The sequence below is a fragment of the Anabrus simplex genome, chromosome 4 (genome assembly GCF_040414725.1).
Source record: "Anabrus simplex isolate iqAnaSimp1 chromosome 4, ASM4041472v1, whole genome shotgun sequence".
NCBI lineage: Eukaryota > Metazoa > Arthropoda > Insecta > Orthoptera > Tettigoniidae > Anabrus > Anabrus simplex.
The window spans coordinates 65,394,103-65,408,717 of NC_090268.1; the positions used below are offsets into that span (position 1 = coordinate 65,394,103).

Sequence of the window (14,615 nt, forward strand, 5' to 3'; positions counted from 1 at the left end):
AACATAAAAATGAGGTATATTAAACATTTTTTTCGCAGCAACGGAAATGGATACTAAAACGAAATTTAGTATGATAAACACGCTATTCCTTGATAATATGCCTACATATTTAGAATTCGTATAAACCTATGTCATTATATAATTGATTATTCACCGAGCGAGTTGGCCGTGCGTTTAGGGTCGCGCAGCTTTGAGCTTGCATCCGGGAGATAGTGGGTTCGAACTCCACTGTCGGCAGCCCTGAAAATGGTTTTCCGTGGTTTCCTATTTTCACACCAGGCAAATGCTGGGGATGAACCTTAATTGCTTGCTTGCTGCTTGCTTTTTGTTTTAAGGGGCCTAACATCCACGGTCATCGGCCCTGAACATTAATTAAGGCCACGGCTGTTTCCTTTTCATTCCTAGGCGTTTCTTATCCCATCGTCGCCACAAGACCTATCTGTGTCGGTGCGACGTCAAGCAAATATTTAAAAAAATTAACTATTCAAAATGGCGGTATATCATGGCCGCTATTTTTCCGTTTCCCTGATAATTTCCAAAGACATGAATATTTTTCCATGATTCTCGTTTATTATGATTATTAATATTATAGCTACAGTATATACTACAATCAGTGAAGTTTATCGAGTATAAATATTTTTTCATGAATTTATATTCAAGTAGTCATTTTTTAATAATTTTCATTTGAAAATATTTGTTAAAACTTAGCCGACGAAGCTAGCTCAATAATTCTAGTTCATCGTCTTCTCCTCTGGATATATGCATGCATGCAAAATTTCATCTTAATATCATAAAAACTTTCAGAGTTATCAGGGAAACGGTTCTGAAAACCAAAGTTATGGGAAATGAGAGACAAACCGATAAAGAGCTTGCTTCACATTTTTGGTCATACTCATAACACAAGAAGTGTTGGAGATATTAACAAAAATGTTGCACTGTTATAAAGAGAAAAGTTCAATTTTAAATTAAAAAAATAAATTGAAAAATCGCATTTCTGGTCGGTCAAAGGTGTTGGTCCCCCTTTAAATGCATCATACTCCAGGAGTGCAAACATACATTCCTACAGCGCAGTTCAATTTCATACGAAAATGAACACAACAATGATTATTCTGATGGACTGCATACACATTCGTGGCTGAGAGCTGTGACCAGTCTAAGGAGAACAATTAATAGAAAGGGCATTGTGTGATACAAGGTTTAGCCAGTGCAGTGACTATATGACCAGGCATCTAATTTTGATATGGCTCAATAAAACATTCCAACTGAAGTCGTTATACCAAATGTCAATAAGATCGGAAACTTACAGTTGAAAGTGTTTCCTTATGAGTGACGTCTGAATGTTCAAATTTGTACAGCTTTCAAAAAGAAGAACTCAAGCAGTCCTAGAATAACACTGATCGAAAAAATGAATCTTTTTCTTTCACAAGAATAAAAATGCTGAATTCAAATATCATTTTAGTTTTTCCCCATCAGGCAGGAGTTTTGTGTCATATTCAATTAAAATTTTTATAATTTGTACGCAGAACTCTTCATTGTGTAAGACTGACCTCATTGCAGATTACAAATTCAAATACGTAACTCTATACACTGAAGAAAATGGAAATTGCAACACCCAGAAGAAGTGATGCTACATTGCTGCAATTGAACATGCAGGATGAGCGTTCGGTTGTGATTCGATGATTACACTTTCAGGTCCCTCTGACCGCAAGTTTGGACAACAATCAATACAGGATGTGCCCACCACGAGCTGCAATACATTGATGAATTCGTCGAGGCATGGAGTCAATAAGGCCCTGGATCGCTTCCTGAGGAATTGTGGCCCATGCTTGCTGCACTGCACGGGTCAGTTGTTCCAGAGTTGTGGGTGGCTGAGGACAGTTGTCGACGCATCATGTCCCACTTATGCTCAATAGGACTGAGGTCCGGGGATCTGGCGGGCTATTCTAAGGTTGTGATGTCGTGGAGAGCTTCTCTGGAGATGCGTGCAGTGTGAACTCGGGCATTGTCCTGCTGAAACATCCCATTAGCAATCTTCGCCATCATGGGGACAACTACTGGATTGAATACCGTATCAACGTACTGTCGAGCAGTCATAGTGACCTCAACAAGCACTAATTGTGATTTCACATTAAAGCCAATAGCTCCCCAGACCATAATGCTTGGTGTTGGCCCTGTGTGCCCCTCGACAATAAGATCTGGGCGGCTCCTCTCCCCGGTACGTCGGCGCACACGATTCCGGCGATCACTGCGGGCAAAACAGAAGCGCGATTCATCACTAAAGACGACCCTATGCCATTCGTCGACCCACGTCGAGCTTTCTCGACACCAGGCCAGCCTTACACGTCGCTGTTGTGGGGTCAATGGAACACCTTCTGCAGGGACACGGGTTCGTAAGCCAGCTGCACGCAAGCGATTACTAACTGTTTGTTGTGTAACGTGGGGTGCCACAGCTGCTCGAATTCGCGCTGATGTTGCATGGGGTTCCATCCGGGGCAATCCGAATGATGCGGCGATCCTCTCTCACAGTTGTCTGTCGCACTGGGCCTGTGCCAGGTGTACGAATGTGGGTACCTTCATTTGAACACTGCTGCCATACACGTTATACCGTAGATGCCTGTTGGCCAACACGTGCAGCGACAGTCCTTAGCGATAATCCAGCTTCACACAGCCCAATTATCCGAGCCCTCAAACGGCGACAGTTGTTGATAGCGTGCTCTTCTCTGTCGTCGAGGCATGTTTGACGGGGAACACTTCACTGCACAGACTGAAAATCGACTACGCTACACCAGAGTCCGTATACTGGAGTTGATTCCTCCGCGACCAATCACGTGGTGAGACCTGTAGCAACAATCCAATGGGTCTGAAACTTTGATCGTTTACATACCTACATGGCATCGTTCCATATCTTCAATATCAACACAAACGACCAATGCCTTCATGGTGTTGCAATTTCCATTTTCTTACGTGTATTTTGATTTAGATGTGATTCCTTTAATATTTGTTAAACAGGAATAACAATCGCTTCGATGATCATTCGTTTCCATCCAAATCATGGGAAATGCAAATGGCATATGATGTGTACCATTTTCCCGCACAGTCAACAGTTTAACACACGAAACACAGTATATATTTGGGGCCCAGCTCTTATCAAAATCACCCACTCGACAGTCAAAGTAAATCTCACAACACTCTTTCACAGGTCACGTGAAATGTCGTCTCTGAGACTTGAAGATCAGCTCACCACAAATATAGCACCAAATATCTGCATGATTTGCACACTTTCCTGCCATGATGGAAGAACAAAACACTAAAACACAACATACACAATACACTGTAAACTGAAAGGAAAAAAATATTTCACTAGTGATATTCGTGTTAACATGCCCACAGTCTACACAATACTGACACATCACAATGCCGCATTAACAGGTCTGCGCATGTCTGTGCGTGTCAAAACAGGAATGAACCTGCTCAGTGTCGTCTTTTGGTACTTCAGCATGATATCACATATAATTTCCTTAAAATCAGCTTGAATCAAATCGATACATATGAGATAAAGGTTCCTATGACAGATGAAAGAGAATACTAAAATCAAATTTCAAAAAGTTGCTGTCACAAAAAATTGTGCCTGATGGAAAAATTCTGACTACATATCTGAATTTAGTATGAAAAAATGCACTAGATTCACTATTAAGAATTCTTATTGCAGCAGGCTTTTTCGCACTCCACCTGAAAGGCTTTCCACAGACCATTGATAGTGCGTGAACGTCTGTTCCCTAAGACTCTTTTTGTGAGACCAAATGCACAGAAGTCCATGCGTGGCCCATCGAGTGCCTTCACCGGAATGTCAGTAAAAGGAATTGCACGGATTCCAGTTTCCATCTCAATTCCCTCTAAGAAAGAGAGGTGTGGCTGGATGCTTTATCTTGATGTACCCATAGCTGAATTTTTTGCCCTCCCATACAGAGCTGGGATGTCTGTGTTGTAAATAGATGTTAAAACCTCATGCTGTTAGTATGTCCATTTCACCTTCACATTATTAGCGACACGGCTGATGGTTAACTTGCCATTGTAGCGGTATCCAGCAAAGATCATGAAACCCCTTGGAAAACTTCCCTGGCATCCTTTATACAACGTTTTGTCTCTAGGGCGGTAGTAAATCAAGCAGGATTTGTTACAGTCACTAAGTTACACATATGCTTCGTCTAATGTTACAACATTTTTTTTTCCATCTGCCCCATACCAGATAGCCTTCGTACAGCTTTCTTGCGTTAGTGCGACGTTCCGAAATGTGACGTGGCAACAGTTTGTGAACTCGACGGTTATGCCACTTTTCAATTTGCAGGTCCTTGTTGATTATGGTGTTACCTGCTGAAACAGACATCCCCAACTACATGTGATAGTTCTTTGGGGGACAGGTTTCCCACCTGACACAAGGGCCTTCACTTTCCTCACCACTTCCACTGTACCGCTGGTGGCTGGTCTTGGATTTACCTGTATTTTCCCCTCTACAATTAAGCCCAGTTGGCCTTTGATATCAAGTAATCACGCTTCTTGCACATTCCTTGGATTGCAGAATAGCTACATTTAACATCGGAACGGGCTTGTTGTGTAGCCCTTCCAGTAAGGGCCAATCTGATTCGGCATCGTAGCAGCTAATGTCACGAAACTCTGCACACACGTTGTCGTTACTGACGTGAATTACCACGCCCCGTTTTAACGTGCTCAAGTTGATAACAGCGCCACCAGCGGCCTTAAAACTCGTCGCCAGAGAACAGGAAAGACCTTCTGTAGAAATCTGAAGTTTTCATTTCTTAATTATGTGGTGTAAGGGTAGTTCATCTCTCCCTTACCCGAGTTCGATTCTTGGCCAGTCCAAGTGTTTTAATCCGAAATTAAGTGCTACAACGGGGAATTTCTCAGCATAGCGAGAGGTAGGGTACCCGGTCAAGAAAGCTGACTAACTTTGCACTCCATTATCTAACTGGGCAGCAGTCCAATTGACAATGCAATGCGCAGTATGTGACACAGGATTAATACAGGTCCTACAAAAAATTTGAAGTTACCTGCATATTTAAAAGATATGAGTCCTGGCCTTAAACTTCTGGTTTCAGGCATACGATTTTTACATGGAAATTTTTATTAAAATATCGCTGTTTGTTTTGAGGTTATAATTTTTATTTATTTATGGTAATTGTAAACAATATACAGTAGCTATTTTTAACACTTGAGGAAATCTGGACAGTACAATAGGGGGATTATATTAATAATGTGTGTTATTCAGAAACAGGGGAGCCTATGTGGCTCAGACGGCAGTGCGTCGGCCTCTCACCGCAGGATACCGTGGTTCAAATCCCCGTCACTCCATGTGAGATTTGTGCTGGACAAAGCGGAGGCGGGGAGTGGCGACCCCATAGTACTAATAGCCTATATCTGCTTCATTCATCACATCCCTGACTCGGTCAACGACTGAAAAACAGGTTTAGGTTTTCATTTTCATTCAGAAACAGAGATGCCTGTAGAATATTTATAATTGTAATAGAGCAACAGAATATGTTTCCATTTTATAGCTCGCAACAAAACCACAGAAAGAGATCACAAACCGAATATATTTAACGACCTTGGCTGGAAGGAGACCGCTCAAGCTACCGAGATCGCTTGTGTGTGTCATGTTGTAGTTTGAAAATCCTGCTACATCGCAACATACGTACGATCTCGGTATCTTGAAGGGTGTTCCATCCAACCGAGGTCAAGGAATGTTCGTTTCATGTCCTCTTTCTCTGATTCTATTGCAAATTATAAAACAGGGGATTTTTTTGTTGGAGGCATATTCTGTTGCTTTATTACAGTTATAAATATTCTCCAGGTTTCTCCACACCAAAGTTGTTAATGTAATCCCCATATTGTATCGTCCAGATCTCCTCAAGTATTAAAACATAGCTATTTTCTTCCTTTCTTAATCCGCTTACCCTCCAGGGTTGGTTTTCCCCTCGGAGTTAACGAGTGACCCCACCTCTATCGCCTCAAGGGCAGTGTCCTGGAGCTGAGTGTTTAAGTCAGGGATAAGACTGGGGAAAAAGACCAGTACCTCGCCCAGGAAGCCTCACCTGCTATACTCAACAGGGGGCTTATAGGGGGATGAGAAGTTTGGACGGGACAGACAAGGAAAAGGAATGAATCGGCCGTGGCCTTAACTTAGGCACCATCCCGGCATTTGCCTGGAGGAGGATTGGGAAACCACGGAAAACTACTTCGAGGATGGCTGAGGTGGAAATAGAACCCTATCTACTCAGTTGGCCTCCCGAGGCTGATTGGACCCCGTTCCATCCCTCGTACCACTTTTAAAATTTCGTGGCAGAGCCGGGAATCGAACTCGAACCTCCAGGGGTGGTAGCTAATCACACTAACCACTACACCACAGAGGCGGACTTTGCAATTATTATTTTAAAAAATTAGTGACATCAAAACAAAGACCAATGGCCGTAGCCGTGTTGAAACACCGGATCTCGTGAAATCTCCGAAGTTAAGCAACATGGGGCGTGGTCAAGATTTGGATAGGTTGCCACGCGCTGTTGGTGGGGGTAAGGGGATGTAAGAGCGGAAGGGAACTGGCCACCCAACCGTACGTAAACTCCGGCTCAGGCACACCTCTGCGGAGTTTCGGACCTGCCTTCGGGCAGAATACACCCTCACCTTCCCTCAAAACAAAGAGTGATATTTTAATGAATACGTCAGCAAATGTTCGTCTAAATATGTACTTCCCTGTAAAAAATCGTTTCGCTGAGACCACAAATTTAAGGGCAAGAATAATGTTTATGAACTATTCAGATGTCCTCAAGCATTTGTTAGGACCTGTATTTCGTATCACTACGCCAACTTACTATACTGCTAATAATAAGAGTTGGTGTGTGATATTTCTTAGAGGGAGGTCCGTTTACTGCCTGCCGAGGCGGGATAAAGGGAGTGCCTGTGTGGTTGCCATGGAAACGAGGGTGGGGTGACTGCGGTTGCCATGGAGTTAAAACTTCAGGGCAGCTCGTCTTGCTGGGAGTTGCCAAACCTGTCACTGTCACTGATAAGAACCTGATTGTATAAGAGTGATCGCAAATGGGACGACACCGCCTGGCCAGGTAGTCTACAGCAGATCACAGCGGTCAGAATGAAGGAGAGAACAAGTGAGCCGGAAGCGAGGGGTAAGAGCATGTAAGAAAAGAATGCCGGAATGTGGCAACATCGTGAAATGGCACGTGCAGTGCTCCTCCCTCCAACCTTACCTGCCAGACGCCAACTTTAGTTAAGTCTAGTATAATCACCCTTCAATTGTAATTCAGGCACCGTTCTAATTCACAATACCTTCCCTGTCATAATCCAGAGTAAATTACCGGAAAGAGGCTCCTTTACGTGCAACATACAGCGTCTCTCTCATAAACGCAGACCGAGCGCACGGTGTTTTTACTCTGCATTAAAGCAGCTGCCTCAGCCCAACATACGTCGCGCGCGGCCGCCCTACTTTAAGCGTGTATACAATCGTATATGAAACCTTACCTTATAAAAGATGCTGGAAGTGTCATCGTACATAATTAGAGACGTTATAAACACCATTAGGATTTTCTGCACACCAATACCTAGACCGAGCTTAGTAGCTACAGTCACTCAAGTCCGGCCATTATCCAGCATTCGGGAGATAGTGGGTTCGAACCCCATTGTCGGCAGCCCTGAAAATGGTTTTCTGTGGTTTCCAATTTTCACACCAGGCAAATGCTGGGGCTGTACCTTAATTAAGGCTACGGCCCATTCCTTTGCACTCCTTGCTCTTTCCTGCCCCATCGTCGCCATAAAACCTATCTGTGTCGGTGCGACGTAAATCAACTTGTAAAAAAAAAATATTTATAAGCCAATATCTAGAGTAATGACTGCTCACAGGACCATTAAGATGAAACCAGGAGTCATCCTAACAGAACCCAAGCTATGTGTCGAATAAATGATCATTCAATGATGCAAGATACCACTCACAATATCTCACACTTGTAGCTGGACCAGCAGGTTTTAAACAATGGCTTCGTGTAAACCTGTTCGGTTTGATGTGTAACAGCTTTGTAGCTCTGTGTGCAAAAGAAACCGAAAGCCCTACTTGTTGTGCTAATTTTTCGAGTTATTTATTCGATGACCACTCAGGATTCGCACCAATGTCTTCTAGCTTTTCCTCTGCTAAAACTGTTCGTGTGCACGCATGCTTTTTATTCAGCACTGAGCCAGTAGTTTATTTACAATTACGCAAATCTCTGCTCGTGAAGGTGGCACTTTACCAGGAAATTGCCGAACAAATCCATCGCGTACACGTTGAGCCGACTCGTAATTAAAATAGCTTGTACATACGAAAATGCGATGTTGCAACGATAACTGTGTCACCATGTGGTCCAGCTCCAGGGCTAAATGGTTAGCGTGCTTGCCTTTGGTTACATGGCCCCTGGTTCGATTCCCGGTAAGGTCGAGAATTTTAACCATCATTGGTTAATTTCGCTGGCACGGGGGCTGGGTGTATGTGTCGTCTTCATAATCATTTCATCCTCATTACGACGCGCAGGTCACCTACGGTAGTCAAATCAAAAGACCTACACCTGGCGAGCCGAACATGTCTTCAGACACTCCTAGCACTGAAAGCCATACGCCATTTCATTTTTCGCCATGTCAAGAGCTGAGGTTCAGACTGACTATTGATGCTAGGTCGAACACATGCACGTTCCTTGCAAGGTCAAGAACTATGCGTGTGCCACCTGTACAGCTGCTTAGGTCTCGGAGAGTAGAAACGCCGCTGGACGATCTGGGTTTATAAGACAGACCCTGTATACAGGGTTATTCACCTAACATGTTACACAGAAATAACTTCTATACCATTAAAGATATCGGCATTCTGTTTTCATATTCGTAAATGGTACCCAGGGCCTTGTAAACTAACGTGCTTCTTAGTCTCATGGGGTGATTAATAACCGAGATATTGATACTAACTCCATATTTTTAAATGGAACGGGACAAGTTCATACAGCTAGCCTAAAAGATCAACTACGTACAAGTTCAAATATGTAAGTATTTTCAAAATCGGTAATTACTTTTGAGGAGATATAAATAAGAACAGCATGCGCGGTTTTGCTGCCGCATCAGACGGCCTGAAGTCTGGCAAGGACACGTTGAGGCGCAAGCTGCTTCCTGGCCTTGATTCCAGCCACAGAACGGATACCAGGCATGTACTGTAAACATAATGTGATGAACAGTAACATACCCTGGGTGTGCAACGTTATTGTATGACTGGCGAACACACAACGGGGAAGGGAGATTAAAGTTGTTTTGTTTTGCTTTTGACATGTAATAGGTTGCGCTCAGTTTAGCGTTTTTTCTCACGGATGGGAATGAGAAGGATTTGGAAAGGAAGTCGGCCGTGGCCTATCACAATGGTACCTATCCGGTATTTGCTTGGTGTTGAACATGGGACACCATGAAAATCACTTTCAGGTTGGGCGAGGCAGGACTCAAACCTTCGCTCTCACCGAGCTCGATAGCTGCAGTCGCTTAAATGCGGCCAGTATCCAGTATTCGGGAGATAGTAGGTTCGAACCCCACTGTCGGCAGCCCTGAAAATGGTTTTCCGTGGTTTCCCATTTTCACACCAGGCAAATGCTGGGGCTGTACCTTAATTAAGGCCACGGCCGCTTCCTTCCCACTCCTAGCCCTTCCCTGTCCCATCGTCGCCATAAGACCTATCTGTGTCGGTGCGACGTAAAGCAACTAGCAAAAAAAAAAAAAAAAAAAAACCTTCGCTCTCCCGAATGCACGTTACTACAGTCGCGCTGGAGCTCTGCAGAGGTTAATGCATGTAAAATAAAACATAAATAATAGTGTTGCCGCCATCTCACCACGATCAGCTCTGACCTTTTGCTTTTCTAGAAGGAGGTCTTCCGGTGTTTTGTGTTATGTTTATTTCTCAACTCATAGAGTAGTATCAACTGTACACTAAAACCAGTGACAATTATAGCTTTCGTTATGTTCCTTTCAAGGCAAAGTACTTATTTTATTCCTTTTAAACACATCAACCCTTTCTGTCCTGTCATGTGTTCGTCTGTCATACACACTTTGCAAACCCATCACATGTGTACGAGGTGCTTACATGCCGGGTATCCATTCTGTGGCTGAACTCACTCCCAGGAAACTGCTTGCGCGTCATATGTCCTTGCCCGACTTCACGCCGTCTAATGCGGCATGCAAAACGGCACTTGCTGTTCTTACTTATATCTCAAAAAGTAATTGTCCGATTTTGAAAATACTTACATATTTGAGCTTGTACGCAGATGAACGTTTAAATCAGCTGTATGAATTTGTGCCATTCTGTTTACAAATATGGAGTTAGTATCAATATCTCGGTTGTTAATCACCCCCATGAGACTAAGTAGCACGTTATTTTACAAGACCCTGCGTACCATTTATGAATATGATAACAGAATGCCGATATCTTTAATGGTATAGAAGTTATTTCCGTGTAATATGTTTGTGTTTGTTCACTGAGATACCTTTAATTCCTTCTTGGATATGCGGGGAAAGTAATTTAAGTCCGGAAACATTTTTTTTTCTTTTAATACCGTTTTCGCTTCCTTTACTGTTGTTTAACTCTGCGTATTCTCTCTTCTGTTTCTCCTTTCCGTCAGGGAAAGCATTGACACCCACGCCACGTGGAGTAAGTGATGATCCCTGTTTTAGTATGGCATATCAGAATAAGCCGCTCTCTCCCTTGTAAACAGTACCATTTATGCTAATAATATAAACAACGATCATAATACAGTTATTAAACATAACAGTTTTAACTCATAGTCTAAAAAATATATTCATCCTCTGGCATCTTTGCTTAGCATGCTGCTTTAGTAGCAAGCAAAACTTCGCAAACTAACACAATATTCTCTTTGCTAAGCCTTGTAAAATCGCTCGGAAAGCGTAAATTACCACTTATCCTTGAATTACTTATAGTTTTTAAAATGTAATATTTAATGTATCCTAAAATTATTTTCACCATCAAATTAGCTATTTAATTCCAAGCTTATGCTATCATCCAGTCCACAAGAAATTCGCATGAACTCGTCACTTTAAAAATATAAAATTATTGTATTCTTAACAACGTAATCATAAATGATTACTTCGCATTAACCTCTAAATTGCACTTAATTTGAGAAATCTTTACATTTTTAGACTGCTAATATTCACAGTAGTTATGCATGATTTCTCTATTCTCTAGACCACATTTCTCTATTTGTCACCTATCTTAAAGAAATGTCTTTTCATCACTGCAGTAATAAACTTAGCATTGCTCTTTTGCAAGGCTATCTATTCTCACCCCAGTCTTTTTTCTCTGTAGTCACAAATTCCATATGAATGCCTTTTTTATGCCTGTTGTTAAGTAGACAGTTTGAAAGCAAATGTATTTATTAATCACTAAGTCAGCAAAAAGAAAATTCTTAAAATATTTATGCTTTCATTCTCCTCACAATTTTGCCGAAAGTTAGGGAACACTAGACCAGTGTTATAGCATTTTCTATTTCAATGCTTTTTTTAATTTTTAATTCAGCACCAAATATTTTTTGAAGGTGTCCTTTCAATTTGCATGAATCATTAAACAAGGTTCATAGAATCACTAAAATAATTTGGAGACCCTTTTTGAATAACAAGAATGAATGAGTGTAAACTTAGAAGTTAGGTTTGAACTAGGTGTGTATTTATTTTTTCTTCGCTTGGAGTGTTCCCTAACTTTGACGGCCCTACATAAAAGCTGTGACTAGTCCTGCTGCAGCAATCCAATGTGCACCTCCTGGTGTGACTATTTTGCAGCCGGAGTATCGTACAGCGGCTCGCCCATGCAAGTTTCCGGTGTCAGTCGAAGGTGGTGTCACCTATGAACCATTTAATGAACCCGAGGAGTTTCGAACCCCGAGCGAGGACTCTGGCGTGGGGCTGGGAGCAGATGTTGCGAGCAGCCGGGGCAGTAGGTGAGCTCTGGTGCTTGCACCGCTCGCAACGAGCGCTAGGGATCAATAGATACTGTACAGTTTACCAGCTGGCCTTGCAGATACCGGACAAAAGCGGATCGCAGCGCGCATGTCCTCTCTTCCCCTTCAAGACCATTTCTACTATTAGGGTACATGACCTTTGTAAGAACCGTTGCACTAATTAATTAACCTGTGGATTATTTTAGACAAACTTAACACATGTTTCCTTTCTGAATATCAAAATGATTACAAGCACATTATTTATATATATTAGAAGAGTTTACTAAAAACAGCTTTGGCAAATCCGTCCGTCCGTTCTACTGGACCGATCTGCTTCATTTTGGTTTTATTCTCTCTGGAATTACCTGCCGGTAAATTATGAAACATTAATAGGTCTGTAAGTTCTACCAACATTGAGTGATCATAAAATAAAATCATTAAATAATCACTCCAATAATTGCAGGAGAATTCTTACGCTAACCCGCAATACATTCTGTACATAGCAGGTTGCAAAGCGACTAACACTTGAATTAATATTCTGAAATATGTGAATTTCATCCTTAGTAATGCCATTGCATGCAACCAGGAAGTATACACTTCCTCTGATCACGGAAGAATACTATTTCCTGATAGATACTGTTTGATTCTCTAACCTTTCCCAGCTTCTAAATATATTCAACTAATAACTGACATGCTGCTAAGAGAATGAAGTCTGCGTACAAACAGACCCCATCATGACATGCGCCTTAGACATTATCTGGTAACACCCATCGAACGATAACCTAGCTACACTAGAAAAAGTGAAGCCCATGCATCGTAAACAGTTCTCTGCTTGGTAAAAACGACGCTCCTTGGAGACTAACGTATGAGCTCACAAACAAAGACGTTCTATATAGATAAAAAAAATGGACTGCATTTAAAAATGCCATTATCTTCTACGACATAATACCAAGCTTTACATCAAGAACTGTAGGGTAAAAAAATCGAATACGTGGATAGATTTTTACCGAACAGACGGCATGATGACGTCAGAATGGGTGAATTTTGACTATGAACTGCGGCTTACCATAACGCGTTTCTTATTAAATTTTCATAAAACCATTGATGATGATGATGATGATGATGATGATGATGATGATTGTTGTTTAAAGGAGCGTAACATCTAGGTCATCGGCCCTAAACCCATTGAAAAGGGCAGGAAAAACAATATGGCTACGACACGCATATCGAGACGAGTTATCTGATCTATTTATAACGAGTGGTTCAGTAGGTGATATTCTTCTAGAACGAGGGATTTACGAAGTGTGAACGAAATGGTGGAACACTTAGAGGGATGAGGTTTAAGACGCCATGTAGTACACCAACCTGACAGTGAAACAAGTGCATTTTGCGATTGGATTGTATCTGTGGGAGAATCGATCTGCTTGAAGATTTTACAATCATCTGCAAAGAGAAGGATTTCACATGAATGGCGGGAAACAGTATCGATAAGGTCATCAATAAACAGGGCAAGCAGGGCGGAGCGGAACGGGTCCTCTTGCAGTACGATAAACATTTTTCATTATTATCCGTCTTGACAGTAGTTGCACATTCAATACCACAGTAACAAAACATGTAACTGTATTTGTTCAAATATCAGTTACATTGTCATATAACCACCTAGTTCATGGGACCGGCTTCGGCTGCTTCGGCCATCATCAGCCGTAAATATATTTTAAAATGTCAATGAACTTCCGCCTCTTTGATTTAGTGGTTAGTGTGATTAGCTGCCACCCCCAGGTTCGATTCCCGGCTCTGCCAAGAAATTTTAAAGGATCGGGGTCCACTGAGTCCTGAGAGGTCAACTGAGTAGAGGGGGGTTCGATTCCCACCTCAGTCATCCTCGAAGTGGTTTTCCGTGGTTTCCCCACTTCTTCTCCAGGCAAATGCTGGGATGGTACCTAACTTAAGGCCAAGGCCGCTTCCTTCCCTCTTCCTTGTCTATCCCTTCCAAACTTCCTATCCCACCGCAAGGCCCCTGTTCAGCATAGCAGGTGAGGCTGCCTGGGCGAAATCACATAACAAAAACGCGAGAAGATTAATCAAAGCGAAAATTCCATATGAAAGAAACTCCCTTGTGAGGTTTACCAAAGCTGTTGATAGCCACAAAGATGCGTAATAGAATGGAAAATGCATGCACCTATTGAATACAAGATAAAAATTGAAAATATCTGGAAACTGTTCATTATTTCCAAAGAAAGCGACGTTTATTAGGGAGATTGAGAGTGATGTCATATAAACTGCCATATTTTATTTGTTTTATTTAAACCAGTGTAAGGCACATTTACTTATGAAAAAGTGATAATATATTTGATAACATATTTTTGGAATTTCACGTAAAATACGTGACTGGCCGGTGTATTTTAGTATATACTGTTGGTGCTTTATTCTTAGAATATTCTGGAGATACAGAAGAACCTCATTAATCTGGACCCATCAGTGTGGACTTAGCTTAATCCGGACAGCCGTTTAATAACGATAATAATAGTACATAAAAGTAAATACAGTATTAAACTGAGTTACGAGAATAATACTGTAGAGGAGGAGGAGGAG

General features: G+C 42.0%; 1 protein-coding gene across 1 annotated transcript in view; it reads left to right on the top strand.

Moving 5' to 3' along the window:
- The window catches only part of LOC136872163 (whirlin), a 1,631,916-nt gene that overhangs the window by 1,079,137 nt on the left and 538,164 nt on the right, over nucleotides 1-14,615 (top strand). The window contains 1 exon segment of the mRNA XM_068227352.1: nucleotides 11,866-12,023. Within this exon segment, the coding sequence (XP_068083453.1) occupies nucleotides 11,866-12,023 (158 nt within the window).